Here is a 14757-nt window from a genome sequence, read left to right on the forward strand (position 1 = left end):
AAATATAATTAAAATATTTTATTTTATCACAATTTATATAATATATAATATTGCATAAATATATATCTGTTTTTAAATAATCCCATTCATATTAGAATAAATTTTATTTTAAACGGAGATAAAAAGTAACAGTTTTAAGAATTTGAAGCAATCAGATAAAAAAAGTAAGATAAATAAATTAATAAATAATTTTTTGAATTAATTTGATCAGAATCAAAAATATTACTGCAAGTTTTTGCAATTGCTCATGTAAGAAATTTTTTATTATGTATTACGTCAAAATTTCATAATTTCATAATAAATTTTAAGAAGACAATTCAACCAAGCTAATAATTCTATAAATTTTATACCAAAAATTCTGAAAATATTCCCTCCTCGAATTCTTTCTATAATCTTATTACATATCTTATCATAACAATGAAATAATTAAAAAAAAAATATTATTTATTATATAAAAGCAACATCTAATTTAAATAAGATTATTAAGACCAGATTCATTATTCAAATACTTTAAATGCATAATTAAAATAAATGCTCGTATCTTCATCCATTCCTATAAATAACACAGAAATTTTAACGTCCCTTCCTCATCGAAATAATCAACACTTTGTTCATATAGTGGTGTATAGCGCAGAAGGGTTGAAATGCTAACTAGAGGGATGAGAGCCAGCCGCCCTGTGTCACGTAATTAACTAATGCCCAGTTGCATAATGCGCTCGTAATTTTAGCTTCTCTGCAAACGTTATAACGGGTTGCTCGGTTTAAAACGGAGCCTGCCACTTTATGGGGGATATTGCATATACATGTAGAGGGCGTGAGAAAAGGAATAAAAGCGGTTTGCGACGGAACGCTGGGAGATGATAAAACGATGCCTCAATTCTCCACGCTTTTCTCTATCTTGTTTTTTATCCTTTCTTCTGTTTTCGTTCTTTTTCACGAAGAGGTTTTATTTTACTCCATCACGTAAACTATTTTCGATAAACGGCTCTCGATTCGTTTACATTCTTTGTACAATATGTTTACATAACGTGTTCGCATATAAATTGTATTTATTATGTAACTAGTTGCGTCTTCGATTGAGAGTCTGTTCTAACAACAGACAAAAAAGTTGTAGCTATGTAGCTTGATCGAGGCTTATTTATTATATTATAATTTAAGTTTGCGTTGGATGAAGCGAATCTTTATTCCTTTTCCTTCTTTTTTGTTTAATTTTTGCAATTGTTTATATAACTAATAAATAAATCTTAATCGGTGAATATTTTTGTATATCAATTTTCGTCTTTATTTTGAACTGTACAGAATCGATTTTTCAAATATGTTGTTGAATATTATTAAATTTCATAAAATTATGATAAATATGTATAAATTTGATCGAAAGATTTTTTATTTTGTAAATAGTTTTATTTAAAATTTGTATTTTTTTAATGAAGATAGGGACTTTATTTTTTGCTGTAATTTGACTTTAATTATATTTTTCTTTTATGATGTTTAGTCGATTAAAAAAATATAATAATAAAATAATCAAAATAATAATAAACTTTATTAAATAGTTTTATTTAAAATTTGTATTTTTTTAAGGAAATGAAGATAGGGACTTTATTTTTTGCTGTAATTTGACTTTGTTATTTTTTTTTTATGATGTTTATATAATAATAAAATAATCAAAATAATAATAAACTTATTAATTTTCTCGGGATTATATATTTTGTTACAGGAAAAGCATAAAGATATCGTATGCATATAAATTGTAATTAATGAAAATTGACATTCCTTGCTATTTGTACTATTATGTAACAACAAGTGTAATGATATTTCCAATATATTATAATTACATATAAAGTAATAATGATAAATTTATAAACAATGAAAAATTCATTAATATTATTTTCATTGTCAGAAAAATTTAACAATAATATCTTTAACTTAAGAAAGGAAAACCATCGATTTACCTATCATTTAGCGTCCTAATTTAGTCAAGATGAAAAATAAACATTGAAGAATCGAAAGAAACCCAGAGGGAAATAATTGCTTGCACTTGGAGGAAAATCTGTTTCGAAATGCAGAATGTAAGTACATCTCGTACATTCAATATTTCGTGGTTCTCTTCCGTTCCCTTCTTGTGAATATGTATAGTTCATTTTCCCCAATTATAAGTTTCATCATTCTATTTCCCTTGTGCACATTGGTCAGAACCAAGCTTGATACAACAGAGAGCCGAATTAAGGAATGGCACGATTTCATTCGTTAGGTTTAATTTCTATCCAACTCGCGATCGAAATGAAATATGAATGAAGTATACGGTAATTAATGCCATCGTTGGATATTCTTTTTTTTTCCACGACCTGAAGTTGATGTTCTTGCATATATTAATATTGTTTGCACAGGGATATAAATAATATCACTCACGATGAGAATTAAGATTTAGATTCATTTTTCGTGATTTTATATCGGGTATAAGAATATCTTCTTATATTCTGTGATATTTTTTTTTTCTTTTCTTTTCTTTCTTTTTTTTTTTTTTCATGAATATTAGTAACATCGTTGAATATTTTTCCACCTGAAGTCACCTTTTTGCATGCTTTTGCATGCATTAATACTTTTTATAGGAATATAAATAATGGATTTATAACGGAATTAAAATTTAGACTTAATATTTTTCACGATTGTATGAAATATTTCATCTTGTTGTATTCCGATGCTTTTTGTCATGGTTTATTTTAACGTGTAAAAATGTAACTTAACTTGACTGGTGGTAATTTTATATATACATACGTTTTTTTTTAATATATTTTTTTTTCTTTCTTTCTCTGCATTTATTTTTTACCGCGAAGAATTTCTTTATCAGATTTTTTATTATTAGAAATTTTTAAATTCGTACACTGTGTGTGATTTATTTATAAAAATATCCGATGATTCAGAAAAATGTTTCAGAAAAATATCATGGAAAGGCGTTATATGTATGTTTGCATTTATTTGACTTTGAAAAGTATTACACACGTTTAAGTAAAAATCTATATTTTTCATTACGTATATTCGATGCTGAAACATTTTCAAAACATGTACATTTCATACTAGCGAATATCGAAATATCAAATTTTAAATTTAATGTGCTACATTATTAAGTTATATTACAGAACGCTGTTTGATTGGATTTTCTACATTATAGAAATTTTATAAAGAATTATATACGCGTGTTTCTGTATGCGTGTGCATATGAAAATATTAAATTAATAAATTTTAAATCATAAATTGATTTTTCTCGAATCTCTTTTTCCATTAAATAATATTTATTCCTTTTTAAAATTACATCTTTTTTTAATCCTTTCGAATTGCTTTCCATAGCCCAATATACATACATATACTTAACATTTGTGTTTTAATTTTCTCTAGAATAAACTCATGATATCTTATTTATCTTCATTAGAGTTATTTCTATATACATAGATAATAACAAGTTATCATTCGTTTGCCATATTGTATCTGCTTATTTTAAAATTTTCTTCTCGATTGATCTCAAATCGAATGCTTTTTTTAAAATTCTTGTTTCATGATTTCTTAGCATTTTTCCGTATACAATTTTAATGAAAACGCATGATTCATAAGATAAAAAAGAGGATCCGTAAGATATATAAAATAAACAAATAAAGTGTACGTAATAATAATTTAAAAAAAATCCTTGCGATAAAATCGACTTTTTAAAAAGGAGCATCAATCATTCGCCACACGTTTTAACACATTTAACACCGTCGAAGATAATTACTCTGCCGTGCCGAGTCGACGTTCCCATACGGGGAACTTATGTAACCCCCAACGGTTCGTTCCGCTACTCGACCGATAATCGAGAATCAATTTCACCCCGTCCACCGCGTCGACACCGAGGCGGCTCGAAAAGGATAGGTGGATTAATGACATCGACAGACGTCGGAAATTATCGCAGCACCCGGGGAAAAAGAGGGAAAGACGGAAAAGAAGAGTGTTACCGAACTTTCCATTCGCATCACTCGTCCCCCGACGAATACTACGACACCTCCTGCTCGATTTTCCCTTGGATCGTCCTCCTCGCCCACCCCCCTCCTTCCTTCCGTTCCCGTTTTATACCAACCATTTTCTTTTTCCTTCGAGGAGAGAGAGAGAGAGACAGTTGGCCGTCTCCCTGGCAAACATTAATTCCGCGAAAGATGAAGCTACCGCTGCCCGGCCACGATCATTAAAATAACGAGTGAAAGGATTCTCGGGAGAGAGATCTAACCCTTTCCGAACGTTACGTTACGTTACCCTTTTTTTTTTTTCTTTTCTCGAGTTAGTTCGGTTCAAAGTTAAAAGAGAACTAGGGAAATCTAGGAAGCTTGTATCTGTTGAAACTTGGTGGTTCTAAGAGCGATAGTAGAGGATATTAAAGGGAGAGTAATAAAGGGTGATTTGGCTAATCTGGACGGAGGATCGAAGTTGAGGGATGAAAAGTTCGTTTTTAGTGGGTATATTAGGTTTTAAGGGTAAGTATTTTTGGAATATCGCTTTGGCGATAACGATTTTGATGATTTTTGTCATAAATGTGATGTTGAAGTTTTTGCTTCGATCGAGTTATATGCGTTTCATGATTTTGGATTGAATTTGGAACAATTGGAAATTAAATATTAGGTCATTCTTAAATAAGTGCTTCCCAGTTTAGATGATTAGATCACCCAATAAATTTTCTGCTTTATTTAGAAACGTATATTTTTAAATATTATGAAAAAATAGTTCGTTTCTATTTTTTCAGCAATATCATTTCTACAAAATTAGAAAAATAAAATTTCTATTCATTCTATATTTCGAGAACATTAGATAAAAAATTGGATGATATCAGTTTCATAAAAAATTACTTTGAAAGATATTTTAAAGCAGAGAAATGTCCTTGTCAGATAATGAAAAGAGATCGTGGAATGATTGATTATACTTTTTTCATAATGTGTTTAAAAATGTGTTTATTATATGATTTCAAAAATTCGTAAAACAATTTATCATTCGCAATATAGAATCGATGCAATAATAATTTATATAATTTACAATTTTTGAATTATTGATGCGAAAATATCATTATTGCTTTTAATTCGATTTTATAGCAATTTAAATTATTCAGAATCATTTTTTCTGAAATCTTAAGTTACAATTAAATAATTTATTGCAGCAAACGTGCAATCTAATATTTTATCTTTTATTTAACATCTTTTTAATCATATTTCAATTTTAAAACGTCAAATTTATATTTAATTTAAGATTGCACAATATATATATATATAAAATGTAAGTTATCTCTAATATCGACTATTATAGTTATTAAGTTTATTATATGATAAATAAGTGTGGTAAAATAGAAAAATGATTTACAGTTTTTAAGAAAAATCGAATGAAATTGATTGGAATCACAAAATTGATTTCGCGCAAAATTGACGAGAAAAGTAATCCCGCTAACAGCTTGATGAACTATCTTTCAAGTTACGTGCCCAGATCTATACGTATACGTGTATATATACACGCGTGGATATAATCGGTATCTCGTTCCATGCTGAAAACACGATACGACCTCGATACGTTGTGAACAAAAAATATCGGAATCCTTTATTTTGTTTTAGTTCTGTGATCCGTAAACGCGATAGAAAGGTACGAATCGAGAGGAAAAACACTCGATAATAATGCATGCTCGACGCGGTGAAAAGTGTGAAAAATGTTCAAATAACAGGTTGTCGATGGCTAAGTTGTTTAATATGTCGTTTGTCCAAGTTTCCTGTGATAAACGTGGATTTGAATTTAGTGGATATTGATCTTTTTACGGTTTTATATTATGAAAATAATGGAATGGTAGAATATCAGAAACTTTAGATATTAATGAAATATTGATTTCTATTCAAACGTGGATTAATCTTTTTTTAGGTTTTCATTATATTGAAGAAATGATTACACTAAGAAATTATCGCTTCAAAATATAATTAAAATATAAAGTTTTGCCCGATTGTTATTTTAATATTATTAATTAATATTATCGATAATAAGTTGAATAACTTGGATGGCTAGGATTCTTATTTTTTTTTTTATTAAATGTTATTAACAAAGCAACTCAAAATATTATTCGTAATATTCAATAAAAATAAATAAAAATAGAATTTATATATTGTATTTAAGAAAACATATTTTTAATGTGTCAAAAAATCAATAAAATATTATTGATTCATAAATAATCGTTAACAATATTTTTAATAATTATTGCGAAAAAAAAATAGCAGTTTTAAATATTTTCATTTCCATACTTTTTAACGATATAATCACAATTTTATGATCGACATCGTAACTTTTCTTAATTTTTTTTTTTAATTTTTCTTAATATTCATGAACAATTATTAAAAAAAAAAGATACTTAAATTAAACGAACATCAATCACAGCGGCGAACAAATTACGGTGGTTGAATTCGAATTGTATCCGAAATTTCGCGCGGCTGGTTAAATCAATACTCGTTGGTAAGTGCTTACGCTTGTAATCTCGTTTGAGATTAAATGATAGAGGACCGATGCCACATATGGTTAACCGTTTAACCATTCAAATTGGTTAAGCGAGCATTGATTAATCGGTTATTTTTTCCTCCATTATTGACTAATTAAACGGTTTACTATCCGTCCCGTACAAATGATTGTTTCAAATGAAACCGTCGATTTTTTGAATGAAACCCGATTGAATTTGTGAATTTTTCACATGTCACGATAAATTGAAAAACGTCTTCGAATTTGTCGTTGTAACAATTTGTCGGACGACGTTTGAATCGATGTCGTTTAATTTGGTGTCGGGATATCGATTTCTATTCAACCCGGCAACTTCGATTCCCTTCCTGTTACCTAGCTAGGAAACTCTAACGCCGAGTAAATTGTATTTTCTCTGTGTAATTATGGATTAATGGGACGATTTTTTATTTATTCGAAAAGATTTAGGAAATCTACGAAGTCGATGGAAATACGACGGTAATCGAAAGTAAACGCGTAAAATATTTATCACTTTATTGAATTTGTAGTTTTTCAATTATTGAAAGATCAATTCAGTTATCGAAATGTTTTATAATGTTTGCATTGTTGTGAATAATCGTTGTTTTTTTTACGAATTTCGATATAAAATCTAAAGTTTTTTTTTTTTGTACATATTTTGGTATTTATTTCATTTAATCGATTTCAATGAAATTTTCAGCATATATAATTAATATAAATCAATTTATTTCTTAAATTTTCATTAAAAAGTTTTAGATAAAATTATTTTGACTGATTGTAATTTTTTCAAAAATTTGTTTATACGTCATCTAGTAAATCTTTTTAACTTTTATTTCTTTTTACGCCAACATATTAATCAATCCATCTAATTAATCGATTCATCTAATTTTTAGAAAAGTTATCGTGTATTAAAGAATGTGCCAATATTTTTTTTTTAGAAATACTTGTATTTGATAGAAATTTTTAATTTTTAACAATGTTTTGGACGATGACAATATTCGACGATGAAAAATTATTTAAAAGGGACGCATGATTAAGAATTAAAAAACATTGACGATACTTATTTGGTAATAATTAGTGGCATGTTAATTTTCTTGTTGAAGAAAGAAAATGGCGGAAATTCTCGAATAAAAATGCACCAATTTTCACATTGCCTGATGAAGAACGGTCGAAAGTACTTGAACACAATCGAGAAATCCATTAGGGGCAATTAAGTGTATCCCAAACGATGCGAATAAATGAACGACGACGGACCGTTTTTCTGCAAACTTTTTCAAGTCGAATTTTCGCTTAATTGACACCAGGTGCCACTCGAATTTCCAACCTAATGAAGATCAGACGAATAATTTTCGACAGTGTTGAATAGAAGTATGAATCATGACGTGTAAAGTATTATTATGTATATTATTATTATGTTGATTAATTTTCAAAATTGATCTGTATAAATTATATTTGATTATACGAAAAATTTGGAAAATAATTATGTATAATATATTAATATATTACCTGAATATATTCTTCTCACTTTTTGTAATCAATAAATTACGTTGAATCCAATAACATATAAAAATATAATATTTAGTATTATATTTGACATTATATTTTACTTTGCTTTTTCGAACAAATTATCAAAAGATTGTATAATTAAATTAAATTCTCATTAAATGAATTCATGTATTATTCATAAACAGTAACAGTCACTTAAAATTGTTCTTAGGATCTAAAACAGATACTTTTCCCTCTCAACTCAATATATTTACGAAAAAGATATTTAAAATGTTTTCTGTCATTCTATCTAAAGTTACGTGTCCATTTCAAAGTCTTTTTCGAGAATGCTCTCAAATTATGTGTTTACTTGAGAACAACTTTCTTCCCAGATAGACGATAAAAAACTCATCCAGAGTTTCTGAATTCTCAGAATCTTATTCACAGGTTTATCCTTACTGTTTCTCTTATTCCCATTTCTTCAAACTATATCACTCTCGCGATAGTTAGCTTCCATATACTCTCAAAATATTGTTTTAAATCAGATATGAATCGTGTAGCAGCCATATTGAGACCAATCTGAAAAATTTTCGCTCAATCGATATTTTCAATTCACTTTTCAATGCAGTGTTCATTCTTCAAATAGATAAATTATTTAATTTAGTTATCAAATCGAGAATGCAGTTTGAATACTACGAAAAAAGAATTAATCTTTCACGAAACTATCGTCCAACACATTCAAGTTTAATTTTCACGGAGCAGTCACTTGTTATTTTCGCTTTCGAGACAAAAGCTCGACCGACTTCCATATTTATCGGGATATAATAAAAGTAAAAATAATTGTTCGAAGTTCGATTCAATTCAAAGTCCATATGCTAATAACGTTCCACACTGTCACCGAACTTCAGAATTTTGAAGATTCTTGTTGTTTTGGTAATTCCTGCTATTTTTATATCGCACGATTTTAAGAATTTTCTCCTAGAAAAGAAAACTCTCTAAAACTCTCGCCGTGTTCCACTCGAGAGCTTACGATGCTCAGTGGGGGTGCAATAAGTGTCCAATAACGCTGCAGACCAATCCTCTGATTGAGCAAAGAAAATCGCAAAGAAAACACCACTCAACTCCGTTGTTTTCCCAAAAAACTGTTTGCAGTTTTAATTCGTCTCAGGTATCAAAATGACCATATCGACGCTTCAGCCATATTGAATTGTTTCTAAATGTGCAAAGGTTAGCAAATTTTTATCTGAAAAATGCTGCTTGCAACAGCAACCTAACTCCATATGTTCAGCGTCTGAACAATTGGAGAGAAAAACCCAGGATCGAAAGATATACAATTTCATCGATAGTAAATTTCGCTTTATCGTGTCTATGCGATATTCGAAAATTTCTTCTCTCTCTCGCTTCTCTTCTCTCCACTCCTTTCCGGGGAAAGGTCATATCGTAAAAATGGTGCATCGAGGTATAATTTTTGACCTCGGGAAACAAAGTCGAATTTGAATGGAAATTTTCACGTCGCCTCTATTTTCCGCGAAATTGACTATTATCAAATAACGCGTTATATCATCGTCGAAAACAGAGCGAGGACGTTGCACCACTACCTAACCTAACCTAACGCGAGCAAGGGGAGAAATGTATCGAGCGCGATCACCAAGTCTACACGTGAATTTCTGCACAATTTCCCTGGCTTAGCTAGAAACCTGCATTGTGATTTTGCATCGATTTCCATCCAACCGTTTGAATCCTAGTTCGTTCTTTTTTTTTTTTTTTTTTTTTTTTTTTTTGCTTCGAAACGATAGAATATTATGACGTATATAGTGGTTTTCGTAAGACGTATAAAAAGAGTTTTATACATATCGAGAAATGTAGCGCGGAGAAGGTTAAAAGTAAGTTACGACACAGAGAAGAAAATAATCGAATCGATAAAATCTTTTTATATTTGAAATATCGATTTGCAAATAATATATATTTCGTAATAATGGAAAAAGCAATTTTTTGAATAAATAGTACTATAAAAAGAATCCTAATGAATATAAAGAAAATCAATATTTTTGAAATTAAAAGCAATTTTTTATTCTTATTATTATAAAAAATTACATGTTAAAAAAAGTATTTTTCTTTTTATTCTCTTATCGTTGCAAATTAAAAAAATAAATATATATATATTCATATTTGCAATATTTCAAATATACTAAATCAATAAACAACTAATATTGCCGTATATTTATTCAAATATTGATATATAAGTCATAAGCATAAATAAATGAATGAATATTTTTTGCCAATATGATTATTTAAAATTCTTGAAAAATAGAAAAAGGAGATTTTTATTCTATTATATCACATTTCCAAATCTTTTTTCTCTCCTTTCTCATTTTTAACATTATATAAATTTCTCATATTGCATTCTATAATATATATTTATATTTATATATATAAATATTATATTATATTATATTATATATTATATTATATTATAATATAATATAATAATATAATAATAATTATATATTATACATATAATATAATATTATATTATATTATAAATATATAATATATATTTAATCCAATCTTTTTAACATTAATCACTCTTTACGAATAAGTAAATTTGATAATCAAAATTCAGTATTTCAGTGACAAACGTCTAAAATTCTTTTGCGTTAAAATCATCAATCTTTGACTATAGATCAAAATCATTTCGTCATAAACGTTTGTAACCTAATTGTTTGTAACAGGGATGATTGAGAAACAAAATTCAGATTCTCTATACGAAACACAGGAAACGCATTTCTGGAATGCTTAATGATGACGAACGAGCATAGTTATTATCATGGGCTAGTTCGTGGCTTAACGACGGCCAAAAAACCATTCGTTCAAATTAAGAAGTTGATTCGGATTTAATGATGTTTTGTTTAGCTAGTCGGACGCGTTTCTCCCCCTCCCAATCTTTCTCAATTTCCTCTTCTCTTTTGAAACGATTTTTTTTTTTTTTCATACCATAACTCGAACGAAATTAGACTGTTCATATTTTGATTGATATTTAGTCTTTATTAAAAGTTTCAAAAGCTAAAAACATGTTTTTAAATCCATGTATATTTAATTTAAAAGAAAAAAAGGTAGAAAGATCTGAAAGATTTCCTCAAATATTTTCAATACTTGAAAATTTGTTAAACATTGCAATACAATTTTTTGTTATATTATATAAAGTCACTTTACGAATTTTCGAAATATTTATCGCCAGTGCACAGATAACGATTGATTTCCTTTGCTCTCGATATCAACGATAAGTCAGAGGATCTCTCGTCAAATGCGTTACATGTTCTCACGAGTATGTTACACACATGTAAGCAATTGGATATGTGTGTATGAGACCGGTCTGTGCAATGTTAGCTAAACTCTCGTTACCCTGGGCGCCCGTGTTGGGGCGCAATCCGCTTTAATCCTTGCAAAAAGACAAGCCAAGGCTCAAGTGGATCAACCTAGCATTGCTCGGACATTGCGCAGTGGTACATCCATACCAATGCCGTTAGTCGACGACTCAGTGTACAGATTAACATGGATTTATTATCGTCCTAGTTTTCTAACATGACATCATGTTTCACGTTTCATTGAATCATTTGTTTTTTTTTTTTTTGGTTAATCGATAAATTAATAATTAATTTTTATGATTAGAATTTCTATTTCTAATTTCTAATTATAATTCTTAGATATATTTGTTAGATATGTAAAAATGACTTCTTGTATAAAGTTTTACTGAATACATCAATTATATGTTATATGAAGAATATTGATTTTTAATTTCTTTATAAAATAAAAATTTGTAATTTTTTCAAATTGGTGATTCTTTTTTTGAATTCATGTAAGAAATTTGATAATATATAATGTCTAATAATAATATTAGATATCATTTATAAAGTAAAGTAATATTATTATTAGAGCCTATGAAAAATTATGTTATGTTACATCAAATTTATTTTATATAGGAAAATATTTATAAATAGTTATACTTTATAGAATAGAAAATTTTTATATTTTGTCATCAATTTTACACGAAATATTTTGTATAGAAAAAAAGTTTATTTAGTTTCTATCCAAAAATTTTAATTTATCACATAATATAATACAACTTATAAAATATTATAAATAAAATGCGAATAGTTTGTTTAAATATTCTTTGTATATATTGTATATATAAATTTATATTTTAAATTTAATTTTTTTTTTCTTTTATGTCAAACATTTTGTTTTATTTTATGAAAATATTATAATAAGGTTATTTATTATTCCTTTTATAGATAGAATATTATATAAAGAGAAAAATTATTTCATTTATTAGTTTAATTCTATATCTGGAACCTGTAAATAATTAATGACTGACAAAATGAAGCTTATCATCTAGTTTTATCTTTTCCTAAGACACAGCAGTTATTTCTATTATTAACGTTTGACGCGTTGGATGAGTTTTAAATGAAAAAATTAATTTGTTCAAATTGGCAACGTAATTAGCTCGATCAAAGACAATGTGATTAATTTGTGTCTAGAAGGATTTGAATGAGGTCAAGATCGACTTTTTTTTTGTAACTTTGTCTTTCAACAAATAACTTTTCAAGTATACGATAATTGAAGAAATTAAGTAATTCGAGACCAAATTGAAATTATTCGAAGAATCTGCTTTGCATTCTTTATTTCGTCTGTTATAATTAATTCATTTCTCGTTATGCTTATTGTTCTTTGCAATTTTAACACAAAAATGGATAATTATCTTTTTGATAAAGAGAAGATTCTCTTTGTGGAAATTCGGTATATTGTTGTATAATATATTTATTTGTGAATAAAGAAACAAAAATTGTTTACTTTATTTGAAATATATTGCAAAACAGGAAATTTAAAATATATTAGAGTTAACTTTATACAGAAATTTAATCAAAATGTTATGAAACATACCAAAGTAAATTTAATAAATTGTGTATAACAGCGAAAAAAATTATTATAATTGCAGAAAAATAAGAAAAGGAAATGGAAAATTTTTCAATGAAGTTTTCTTCTACAATATTCCTAAATTTTATGAATAAGTTTCCAATAAATACATTTTTTTGTATAATTTTTTTTTATAACGCATGCAAATTTTGATAATAAATATTCGACGAAAAATTTTAAAATTTCAAAAGAGAAATTTACAAACTAAAATTTTCAATTTTTTTAATCTTTTATCTTGTAATAATGATATAATGATAAAATATCTCTAAAACATAATATTATGCAAAGTAATATTATGGAAAATAGTATGCAATTTTGAAAACTACTTATTTGTAAATTTGATTATACTTCAAAATATTTCTTTAGAATAATCTCTATATTTAGAATTTTATTTTTGACTAATTCATACATGAAATTCTAAATGAAATTAAATATTAATTCAGTACCTTTCGATTGATATTCGATATTAAAGAATTAAAATTAATATTACAGTAATTATTTATATTAAAAGTTAGTCTTTCTACTTTTCAATCTATGTATATCAATGTATATCGATCATTCTAATTTTCTCAAATGTTACGTTCATGTTAACCATAAAATATTTGCTTTGTATAGCTTCTTCTCCAACAGTGAAAAGGTTAAACGGAAGTTAATGTAGCGAACAAATGTGCCGCTTTTCTATTCGCTTGACAATCGATAAATCTTAAAATGAAATAGTATCCGAAGTGTAAACTCGTTGGAGGATGTTTTAAAATGACATCCAGATTGCTTCAAGCTATTAATTGTTCAATGTTGGAAACATCTTATCGTTAGTTTGTCCGATTTGTTCGCATTCTTCTTTACTTTACGTTATCGCTGTTTCCGTTCCAGTGGTTGGCAGTTGTCGGAGCCAAGAGTGCGGGCACGAAAGGTTGGCGAGATGCGGAAGGCCTTTCGAGAGAATCAACACCAACGACTTGAGCTTCGTGACGAAGAAGGAGGAACTTCAACAGCTATGCCCGTAAGCTTTTCAATTATCTTCTTTCTTTTTATCTTCTATTATGTAAATAAAATAATAAAATTTAGAAAAGATTTCCATAATTTTTATAAATATCACGTAGAAAATTTTCGATGATATTATAATATCACATTTTGAATTTTTCCTTATACCGACTAGTATTTAAATAATTCCTTCGAAAATGAAATATAAAACAATCTCTGAAAATTACAATGATATCAGCATTATATTTATTTAATTAGTATCTATTTTTGTAGTATCGGTTATTATGATTTCGATCGTTCAGGGATTATTTTATATTTTATATTATCATAGATCTGTGGAATTTCCAATTTCCTCTATGAATAGATAAAAAGATACATGATATTCGTATGATGATATCAACTTATTATAATAAAAGATAAATGGCAGTGCTTACATATCATGAACTATAAGCGAAATTATAATGTATTAATGCATTTTTTGAAAATTATGGAGCAGATTTTATATATATGGGAAAAAGTTTAAAATTTTAATTTTTATAATGTGTAAAAAATAATTATTAGAAACAAAAAATGAAAAATAAAAAAAATAAGAAACAATTTTGTTTTTATAAATATATATTGAATATTTTTTTATTTAATAATTATACTATAGAAGATTAAATGTAAATATTTTTGTTGTAAAATTCCTTATATGAGAGAAAGATTTAAATTTTCCTTTTGAGTAAGAAAGCATAAAAATGATTTTTTATATTCTGAATTATAGATAACAAGGATAAAATGTGATACTTTATGTTTTATAGTAAAATTAAA

At 27.2% G+C, this 14757-nt stretch overlaps 1 protein-coding gene across 1 annotated transcript in view; it reads left to right on the forward strand.

Moving 5' to 3' along the window:
• Positions 1 to 14757, forward strand: part of LOC725260 — an 81082-nt gene that overhangs the window by 33234 nt on the left and 33091 nt on the right. The window contains exon 2 of the mRNA XM_001121132.5: positions 13837 to 13966. Within this exon, the coding sequence (XP_001121132.2) occupies positions 13837 to 13966 (130 nt within the window). The remainder of the gene's footprint in view (positions 1 to 13836; positions 13967 to 14757) is intronic.

This window comes from Apis mellifera, linkage group LG7, assembly GCF_003254395.2.
Source record: "Apis mellifera strain DH4 linkage group LG7, Amel_HAv3.1, whole genome shotgun sequence".
NCBI classification, from domain to species: Eukaryota; Metazoa; Arthropoda; class Insecta; order Hymenoptera; family Apidae; genus Apis; species Apis mellifera.